We start from the raw sequence: 10,770 nt of genomic DNA, 5'->3' as shown, positions 1-10,770 counted from the left end.
CTAAAAATTTTGAATTTGTAAATTTAGTTGTGGCATTACATTACTGTGACGGTGTAAACCACATTGACTGAAATTTCGGAACCTTCGGAATTTATCAAATTGTTTTTTAGTTAGAAGAAATGAAACGTCTGCTCGTGCTTTATTTCAAGCACGACATGTATACATAATGTGGTATAACAGAGAGCGCGGATATTTTTTAATGAATTTTACATAATGAGCGTGTGTGATGATAACATTTAGCAAAATAAAATCTTTTATAAAATTGAATGGAAAAAGTTATTTTTTTTAAATTTACTGTGAGGAATCCAGGAATCAATGTTGTCCGGTTGGAGTGTATTTTGTAGACTATTTTAGTTGATAGAAGACAGTTATGGAATCTCATCGAGTCATAAGAATGAGAATTGATTAAATAGTCCAGGCCCTTGTGTCAGAAACAATGGCTCCGTTGAAAAAGTAGATTTTCGAAAAAGAAAGTTTGTTCCACAACTTTTCATTCCCATTCATATTTTATGATAACTGAAAAGCTCCAAAAACGTAGAGCGAGCGGATTGACACAAGGGACCTGACTAAAAGGAGTGACATTCACGTTGGACTAGAATTATATGTGACAATGTGTGGATATGAAGCCGACCTCCAGGGGTAAGAGTCGTCCAAAGTTTCTGATAGCTCTTATAATGCATCATTTTCGAATAGAAATCAAAAGAAGGTTTTTTGTTCAAGTCGCTTTCAAATCAAGGTTCTGAAAGAACAGGTTAAGACACCCACGAATGCGGATGACACACACATTTTGATAAATAGATACATTTTATTGAACACAATCATTACATTAAAGTTTTTATCAAGTTGACATTTCAAACAATCTGTAATGAGTCTGTTCAATAAAAAGCATCTATTTGTCAAATTTTTTGTGTCACCGCCTTCGTGATCAACTCAGAAGTGTCTTAACCTATTCTTTCAGAACCTTGGGAATATTGCCGTCTGAAGCAATTTATCTCTTTTTTCTTAAAGAATTAGGTTAGCTCGCATAATTTGACTTTTTTTATGTAGATGGAAGCACTGGCTCTCAGTGAGTATAATGTACCAATGCAATAAAGTGCCAGTGTGCCAACTTGTAAAAATGAAAATTCAATTCAATTCGGAGGCGGTTCGTTTGACGAACCGGAACGAATACTACAAGAACAAATTCCTTACTCTATTTTCTTTCAAACAAAAATCATTCTTCCAGGTTAGTCCCACTTTCCCGCACACTCCGAATGTTCCTACACACTCCAAATATTCCAGCACACTTCGAACGTTTTCAGATACAATTTTACACTCTCTTTCCATGATACTATCCAAGACTTAAAGATTTATATAACGAGCCATCAGAACAGTCGGAGCGTTTGCTGCGACTGAGCCCCGTACAAACCCGTATATCTATTGCGTACGTGACCCTAGTGCGTCTGTCACTCTACTTTGACCGTAAGCCTATGCGCCGGTTAAAGTAGTTAAAGTAAAATTATTATGTAATGTGTACATCTTAGAAATTGCGCATAGCGTAATTACGAAGCCCCGTACGACGTTCCTTTCAAATAAAACAAAAATTTCAAATAGCCCTAAAATTTTAATTTATTGAGTATAAATACACATAGGGCCTAGTATCGGCCTCAGTCCGAGGATCCAAATTTTTTTTTTTTTCAATTACATTCTATTCGGCTTTTGATTACCTTCCAAATGAAACAAAATATACGAAAAACGGATGAAATTTGCTCGAGTTATATGTAAAATACACATAGGGCCCTAGTAGCGGCCTTAGTCCGAGGACCCAAATTTAATTTTTTTTCAACAACATTCTATTCGGCCTTTGATTCCCTTCCAAATGACACAAAAATTACGAAAAACGAATGAAATTTACTCGAGTTCAATGTAAAATACACATAGGGCCCTAGTAGTGGCCTTAGTCCAAGGACCCAAATTTAATTTTTTTTCAACAACTTTCTATTCGGCGTTCGATTACCTTCCAAATGAAACAAAAATTACGAAAAACGGATTAAATTTACTTGAGTTCTATGTAAAATACACATAGGGCCCTAGTAGCTTTTCACTTCTAAGGCCCTTTTCCTGGATTGGTATTGACAATACCTATCATTTGCCGTGTCCATCGTTTATTTTGCCATAAATATCACCAAAAGACCTTAAATCACTTAAGTGGCCCTAACTCACGAAGGGCCGACCCGAATATGTCCATCTTCGAACTTAGCCTCACTATTTTGACTATCTTTCAGAGGAAAAAAATATTTTGAAATCGGATTTGATTTACTCAAGATATCGATGTGACAGACAGACGGACAGACGGCCCAAATTTTTATTGCGGATTCGTCATCTATGAACATAGGCAAACACTTTGCCCTTACCGTCTGCTTCGAATTCCATCAATTACACACGGCATCGTAATCCTATAAGCCCCTTCGTACTTCGTACGGGGCTAAAAATCAAATCTACGAGAAATGTATTTCTTCACAGTGCAACTAAGGCTCGGAACAGGTTCAATTCAGGTCATTAAAAACTAACTCAATCGCTAGATAGAGACTTAGGCAATATTATATCAGATTTGATATTAGGTTTAACGTGAATTCGTCCTGTCTGGATATAAAAGACACAAAACCTTGAAATTGCCGTATTGAGCTAATTTTACATGACCTGAATTTGACCCATTGGGAGCCTTTTAAGATGCAACGTCGGAAAATGCTACCGGTCAATCCGAGAACTTTATTTTGAAAGTTTGTGGCACTGTGATTTTTCCAAAAAGATTTTCTCTCAGTTCATCCGGATGGTTGAATTTTTGTGCTGTCCCTGAATCTTGATCATCGTCTCAATTATTAGGAGGGCATCGCAGAATTTGTGATTCTGATATATTGAGAAATTAAAGCCGTTGTTTTGTCTGCTTCATAATTTGTTTCTCGTTTAGATTGTGAGCATTTATCGGAAGGCAAAAAAGTCACGAGAAAATTTTCAGGTTTTTAGCTTTACCGTACAGAACAGAGGCTGGGCGAAGACACATAAATTAACAAAATAATTCGATTTGTTTCGATTTAAAATTTATTTTTGTAAATAAAATCAAGTCCAAATGCATGCACAAAAAAGTACAGCAAGTCAGTTCAATTGAAAGACAACTCTTTAATTACCGCACCAGCAATAACAAGTCTCTGAATCTCAGACGTTCCCTCATATATTTCAGTAATTCGCGCATCCCTGTAGTATCGTTCAGCTGGCATATCTGTTACATAGCCCATACCGCCCAGTATTTGTAATGACTGATGCGAACAATATGTAGCCGCTTCTGATGCTGCCAATTTTGCCATTGCAGCTTCCTTTGTAAAGCCCTGCTTATGATCTTTTAACCATGCGGCTCGCCATGTTAACAGTCTAGCCGATTCCACTTGCAATGACATGTCGGCAATTTTCGATTGGATTGACTGCAACTTTGAAATTGGTTTGCCGAAAGCCAGCCTTTTATTTGCATAGTCAACGGCTAGTTCCAGAGATGCCTATAAGAAAATTAGTTCGTGAAAAATGTCCCATTTTTCAACCATTTTGTATGGTTTCACAAACTGTACTAACCTGTGCGATGCCTAGGGCTTGCGATGCAATACCTATACGACCACCGTCCAATGTCTTCATAGCAATCTTAAATCCAAAACCGGGCTCACCAAGGAGATTTTCTTTGGGAATTTCACAGTCCTCAAAAATCAGTTGGCAGGTTGATGATCCACGGATGCCAAGCTTGTCTTCTTTTTTGCCCAAACTGAAACCTTTGAAAAGCAGTAATTAGATTTGTGTGGTTCGGTAAAGGCTGCTAGTTAAGGCTCAAAACTAGTAAAAGTTTAGACGAATTTCCACCAACCTTTTATGTTCTTCGGCACAATGAATGCGGAAATTCCCTTGTGCTTCTGGTTCTTATCCGTCGTGGCCAAAACCACGGCTGCTTCAGCTTCATATCCATTCGTAATCCAAGCTTTCGTTCCATTCAATATCCATCTGTCTCCCTTCAGACTCGCAGTTGTGCTCGCAGCGCCAGCATCAGATCCATTGCCTGGTTCAGACAATGCAAAACAACCAACCCGACTGCCATCAGTGTATGGAGTAACGAATGTTTCTTTCTGTTTCTCCGAACCAAATTCCATCAATGGAGCGAGGTACAGCGAATTGTTCACCGACATAATAACACCACACGACGCGCATCCTCTGGATATTTCCTCCATTGCAATAGCATACGCTAAATTGTCCAAACCCGTTCCATTCACTGATTCGGGCACCGCCACAGCCATCAGTCCCAGTTCGCCCATTTTCTTAATCTGTTCGGCCGGATACAAGTGCTCACGATCGAATCGACTGGCATTCGGAACTAACTCATTGTTGGCAAAGTCACGGCAAGTTTTCTGGAGCATTTGATGGGTCTCGGAAAGGGCTGACAGACTTGCAATGCATCGTCGTTGATTAGGAGCGGCAATTAGACTTTGACCTGTTAACGATAATTAAGTTTTACTCGCATTTGGCAATTTCATTTCGAATTTTAAACGTAACCATACGAACGGAGATGACGAAGTGACTGCATTTTTGAAGGAAATTTAGATTCAACTACTGATTAAAATTATTTTTGATTATAATTAACATGTAAACAGAGATATCGACAAAAAAAATCCTCAACAAATCAAACAAATAATGTGAAGTGCGTGAACACATACAGAAATTCCAGCATACGTCATTTGTTTGTTTGACACTACTTGACACTCTATGCGCTCTATGCATGTACTTCTGTGTGATCTACTACTTTCACTTTTAGGGTGTACCGGACGTGCATATACTGTAGTACATATGTACAAACAATAAATTTAAGAATGTCCTTCTTCAACTTAACTTAACCAAACTACGATCCAGATTATGCAACTCGAGATGCACCTGTTGTTTGTAATTTCCGATCCAATGCATCATCTGTTCATCTTTGTTTTCTTTAAACAGACATTAGCATCGAAATATTCTTGCGCATTCTCTATAAGTTTTCGTAGTAGATTGTTGCTGGGATGGTCACCCTGTATTAAATCAGCTGATAGATTCTGATTTTATGTCAAATTTGTTATAAATTCTGTGAAAATCTTACAAAATTTTGCACTTTATTACTGTCCATTTGGACTAACTGATTGGATTTCATCTGATCAAATTTAAATTACTGGCTACCAATTACCGTAAACAGAATGTTGAAGGGCTTGGTAAGCACATCAGCGCATTAAAGATATATTTCGATTTTCTAATTGTTCTCATTTCCAGCTAATATTCGCTACTGGAGTATACGGCGGAATCTATGCCTGTCAGAATTACGATGTAAGTGAAACAGTCTGTTGTACAGGAAAATGATGCAATTGTGTAATTATTTTTAGAAACAAAGAAGGACATTGAATCAGAGACGAACAGTCGATTCGGATTTGTTGTGATTGACCCAAGATATTTTTGCGACGTTTCGGAAAAGTGTTTAGTTTGTTTATAAAATTGAATTGATAAACAAAGCCGAAGAGAAAACCGTTGAAAACCGATCAGACGATTTCGAAAGTCTCGCCGCTGTTTAGGTTGTAGCACTAGTTCCAGTCGTAGGTTTCAAATTTTGATGAACAAAGGATTATGAATCCTTAATCTGTTGAAAAAGCCTCACACTCCTCAAAAGACAATTTGTCGTTTCGTCAAACTGGAAATTTCATTTTCATCCCGAGTCGTTGAAATTTTGTTTGTCTAAGGTCGAAAACACACGATTTTGAGTTGTTGAAATCGGCAATTGGGCTGCATTTTCCATTTTAATCCGATACTCCAGCACAGTCTCGACAGTGAGAAAACGCAGCGTAATTGTCGATCTCAGCAACATAAAATTATTCGTGTGTTTTCGGCTTAAGATCGAATAGTTATTTGCAGGAACTATTTTTGGGAAATTCCGAATTCAAAAATAGTCTTTGCACCTTTCTAATGGAAAGTTTCCATAGAAGGAGGTTTGCCATTAAACTTTTAATTTTATCTGCAACACTTTCAAAAAGTTTCCCCTTTCAGGACATCAAAGTTTTATTGTAGCATCCAGTTGAAAGAGACGTCTGATTTCTTTTCATTACACTAACTACGAAAATTGTAATTTTCATGCTTCGGGGCCGAAAATGAGGGCAATTTTTCGAATTTTCTCGGGTTTCCGGCCCTCTACATGAAAACTCACATGTGCACATGTACACAAATAACCATTCTCTGCTACCCGATCTTGCAAATTATAATTCTGTTTTCTTTTTTTCTCGACTTTACAGGTACCTAGAGTTGACGATCCGCAGAAGATTCTAGAAAAAGTCCAAGAGTTTATAGAAACATACAAGAAGAAACCTTAGTCGAGTCATGCATGCTAGTTAACGAATGGAGAATTGTTTCAAGTATTTTTAACACAAAACATTAGCAAAAATAAAAAATTATAATTTTCTTAAAGACAATTCTTGTCATTCCGTGGTGGGAAAACAAAAAATTAATTTTCGTATAAAATGTCAGAGCAGTATATTGCAGCATCAGACAGCCGATGAATGTTGATAATTTCGTAACTGCTCCAAAGGATTTCACTTCAATTACGTCAACCTTCAGCGGACATCACGTAAAGCTTTCACTCGAATCGATTTTTCACATCAGCCGATAAGAAATCGTTATCAAATGAACTTATACGAGTCTCTTAAATTCTAATCGAGTGATAATATAATAGCATTAACGAGCAAAACGATTAAACAAATTTGATTTTCGTCAAAATAGTATATTTATGTCATTGGGACCAAAAAGGTGTAATTTGTGACCACGGTGGTGAAAAAGTTCGAGGATGGCTTAAATTACACCTTTTTGGTCCTAGTGATGTACTATTCCATACATATTTAGACGTACCAAAAAGTCATATACCGAACAAAAACTGACACAACCTGTGACGAAAAAGTGACATTTTTCACTCCGAAGCTCAGCTGGCGAATGCATGATTTGTCCCTTGATAAACGAAATTTCGTTTTGAAATAGCTCGAAACCTGTCAATCGACACAAGTTCGCAGAAATTGCTTGCTAGTGTACGTTTCCTTACGATTAACGTATTTTGTCCGATCGTTCTCGTTTTCACAACTTACAGCTCGAAACTACAAGCCCACATACTTCCGTCACGAAGCAAAGCGTCAATTAAGGATGTCAAATGACATTTTTACCACGATCAAAATTTCAATATATATCCATAGAGTCACACCAGAGTTACACTCACCTTAGAATCGGTGGCGCAGTCATTATTTATGGTTTATGGTTTCTCATATATCTTTGTGGTTTCCTTTGATCCTTTGATCGACAACGCCTCCATGCCACCTCTCGAATATAACTCTATGGTCCTGTCTCATTGTTATCGTCAACTTTGTCAAAAAATAAGAATGAGATCTAGCTAACATCACTGTCTTATACAAGCGAAACAACGCACTTCAAGCAATAGTGATCATAGACAACAGCAACTGCGAAATAGAAAATTAAATGATTTTACAGTGTTTCACAGTTGTGTGAAAGTAAAAGTGAAATGCTTGATTTTAATTTACCGCAAAAACGTAGAGTAAGCGATTCGATAACTGACCCAATCATCTCCCAATGATATGCTTACCGTCTGTGAAAAGTGAGTTTCGTGAGAGTTTACATCTTTCCTGTAACCAACTAATTTCAAACTATCTATTCAAAAGTTTCTTGGGCTCTAAGGTGTTCCAACTGTTAAGAGACATCGGTACTTAGCTGAAATTGTAGCCTACATTTGAGTGTCTCGTATTTCATGTTTGATGATATCTTTTCATCAGAATCCTTTTTGAAAAATTCACGACCGCAATAATGACCACGATTGTGTTAGCTTTAAGACGAATCGACACATAGCTACGAGTTCATCAAGTTTGTGTCAAGAAGTGTTGGCTTTGAGTAACTATGATAAATGTTTGTGGTAGTGTCGTCTACAATGAGAAAACTCAGAATTTGTGCTGATTTTAGTGAACTATTGCGTTTTCTCGTAGGAAGTTACTTTGTCACAAAACCATGGTCGCACTTTTTCCAGAAAGGATGTGGATGTAAAGTTATCATCAAAAATATATAATTTCTTCGCACAAAGTTAGGCTATAATTTAGCGTTGTGTCGATTCGTCTTTAATGAAAATTAGTTCTGGTTGTTGTCGTTTGACTAGCTCTGAGAAAAGTCAACAGTTTAACGAAATTTTCATAAAATGCTCATTTTTTTAGAGCTGGTCAAACTGCTACAGCCAAATCAATTTTCTTTTGAATGCTAACAAAATGAATTCTGGTGGAAAGATATCATCGACAGTAAACTAAAATCCAGCATTTAAAAAACGCCCACACGTAGCTTTTCATGAAAGCATCTGTGTCAAACAAAGTATTTAAGTTTGCGTCAGCTGTTTTACCAGCTGGTCCCAGGACTTATACAATCACTCTGCTTACGTCTTTATACGGGATTCACACATTAACAGATAAATTGTATGAGTCTGGAAAAACAGAGTTTCGGTTGAGACTGACTGTAATTTCTCGTGAGTAACAAAATGACGGAAAGCTCTTCGTAGGGTAGTTTTATGTAGATAGTACAAAGTACCAAATTTTCGTTACCAATGGTTTCTTTCTGGATGGTTGTTTACCTTGATTATTCGCTTTATCGTAATAATCGCTCGCTTAATAATCTCTTCAATATTTGTATTTGTTTTCTGTAATCTTTTTCCAAATCAGTTCCCATCAATGGGTTAAAGATCATCCAATAATTCGATAATAATTTTCTATTTTATATCGAAGATTATAGTTCTTCGGCTGAGCGTGCTTAAGATAACAAACTCGTAATAGAATCTTCAAACAAAATATTATTAAATAATTCCATTTTCAGAGAGTAGATGATTGTTACTATTATAAAAGATGTATTCTTATTGGCAAGAGACGAGTCGAAAGAATGCATTTTTCTTCAAAATTATAACTCGAGTGGGCCCAAATTACACGTTATTATAATTTTTATTTCCTTCTTTTTTTGTTTATTTTTTCGTACAAAAATTTATTTATATTTTAATACACTTGCATCGTTTTTGTATTGCTGTACAAACATATAAATATATGTATGCATGATGATGAGCCTGCATACACGTATAATTTTACGATATTAAATAAATATATCGTTAAGTTTAATATCGTTTAAGCAATTTGCAATTTTTGTTGTTGTACAAGTTAAAGTTGTCGGTGGTTTTATGAGCGCCATTATGAACCTCGTTATACGAGAATATGATGGCAAATTTGATCATTTTAAGTACACGAAAATTATATATTTTACAGAATGAACAAAAAAGCATTGAACAGAAACAAATATAAAAAATTGAAATATAAAAACAATATTCTAAGTAAGGCAAATGCAGCAGGGACTTGAGAAAGCACATAGAGGTAAGGTGGAGTGGATAAAAAATATTCTCTCTGTCATCTGTTAGCTACAACGATGAAAAAAACAATGCGATCTAACTTGAGTGGTTTCAATAAGGGGCCATTCAAATAGTGCGCACGCACTTAAGGGGGGAGGGGGTGTCTAAAATTGGGACTTTTTATATGAAAAAACGCGTGCGAAACGGGTGGGAGGGGGTCAAAAAATAGCCGCACACCACGTGCGCACTTTATGAATGGTCCCTAAGGAAAAGCTTGCCGAAACAAATGAAGTAAAAGATTTTCTATAAAAAAAGAGACGACACAGCACAGTCACAGGCTTTCGTCCAGCTTACTGAATAACATTTACAAACGAGACTTACAAGCAGTACAGAGAAACGTTGTCAGTAGTAAAGTCGAGACGCAAACCAAATAACCGATTCATTCAAATGTTGTTATTGTGGACAACAATCTTATGAATAGAATAACATGTCTTGCGGTTGAATTTCGAACCCACGACTAACTCATTATTCAATAATTCAATGTGAAGTCTCGACTTATAGACTGCGCTATTGAAAATATTTACATCAAATTAAGTAATAGATCTGATGATAGCTATCCTGATGATATACTCGCCGTCTGTGAAAGGATTGATTTATACAATGCTCTTCGTGTTTGTGGGTGTTTTGAGAGGAGGACCAATTCTTTAATGTGGATTGATTCTCCGATTTTGGTTTCAGACTGGGGTAACCATTACACGTTTTACAAAAGCAGTTACGCAAATCTTTTTTAAATCTTGTCCGTACTTTTTTCAAAGTTTAAGTTGCAGGTCGACTTATATTCGCTATAGAATAGTAAAAATGGTAGGCCCTAGCGCTAATGGAAAAGTGATTATAATGATGAAACTGAAATTTTAAGTAAATCGATTCCATGTCCACGTCCACTCTATCTGTTCTAACAACACTCCATGTTCAGCGCCTAAAAGAATAAGCGGCAAAGAGAACATTACAAGATCAGAACCAATCGTAAGTGTGTGGAATAATGTGAAAACTACAACAAAACTGACAACGATATGATTATATGACGACGATAAAAGAAAATAACTCTATACAGAATGATTGTTGCTCTGGGGAATGTGTTCGCATTGGATTCAGCTTTTGTTTGTTCGGGATAGTGCGGTTATGATGAGAGCGTGATAATTTGTTCGATCGTTAATACTATTGGAGATCGTTCAATTGGTTGTTATTTGAATAATTTCTAAGATTCATTCCAGTGGTAATGTACTCTGAAAAATACGTTAGGAGACTTACCTACTTACTAGTCTACCTCTATG

General features: G+C 36.5%; 1 protein-coding gene and 1 long non-coding RNA gene across 2 annotated transcripts; one reads left to right on the top strand and one right to left on the bottom strand.

Annotated features, from left to right (window-relative positions):
• Positions 1–3,064: 3,064 nt before the first annotated feature.
• LOC119068376 (short-chain specific acyl-CoA dehydrogenase, mitochondrial) lies at positions 3,065–4,718 on the bottom strand. The gene is made up of 4 exons (XM_037171948.1): positions 4,564–4,718; positions 3,884–4,501; positions 3,601–3,791; positions 3,065–3,527 (listed from the first exon to the last, which is right to left on the bottom strand). Exons 1-4 carry the CDS (start codon positions 4,592–4,594, stop codon positions 3,138–3,140), a joined length of 1,230 nt encoding a protein of 409 aa, XP_037027843.1. The 5' UTR covers positions 4,595–4,718; the 3' UTR covers positions 3,065–3,137.
• A 384-nt stretch (positions 4,719–5,102) lies between these two features.
• On the top strand, positions 5,103–6,483 carry LOC119068691. The gene is made up of 3 exons (XR_005086205.1): positions 5,103–5,246; positions 5,305–5,358; positions 6,312–6,483. It is a non-coding gene; the product is annotated as an uncharacterized LOC119068691 (long non-coding RNA).
• The last annotated feature ends 4,287 nt before the right edge of the window (positions 6,484–10,770 follow it).

The sequence above is a fragment of the Bradysia coprophila genome, chromosome II, assembly GCF_014529535.1.
Source record: "Bradysia coprophila strain Holo2 chromosome II, BU_Bcop_v1, whole genome shotgun sequence".
Taxonomy (NCBI): domain Eukaryota; kingdom Metazoa; phylum Arthropoda; class Insecta; order Diptera; family Sciaridae; genus Bradysia; species Bradysia coprophila.
This window is presented reverse-complemented; position numbering and strand designations above follow the sequence as displayed.

Bases quoted from the DNA above. Each gene is read 5' to 3' on its own strand.
- LOC119068376 (XM_037171948.1), bottom strand. From the start codon at position 4,594: ATGCAGTCACTTCGTCATCTCCGTTCGTATG. The intron at 4,502-4,563 runs GTTACGTTTAAA...TATCGTTAACAG, and splicing joins TCGTCATCTCCGTTCGTATG to GTCAAAGTCTAATTGCCGCT. The intron at 3,528-3,600 runs GTTAGTACAGTT...ATTTTCTTATAG, and splicing joins AAGCCCTAGGCATCGCACAG to GCATCTCTGGAACTAGCCGT.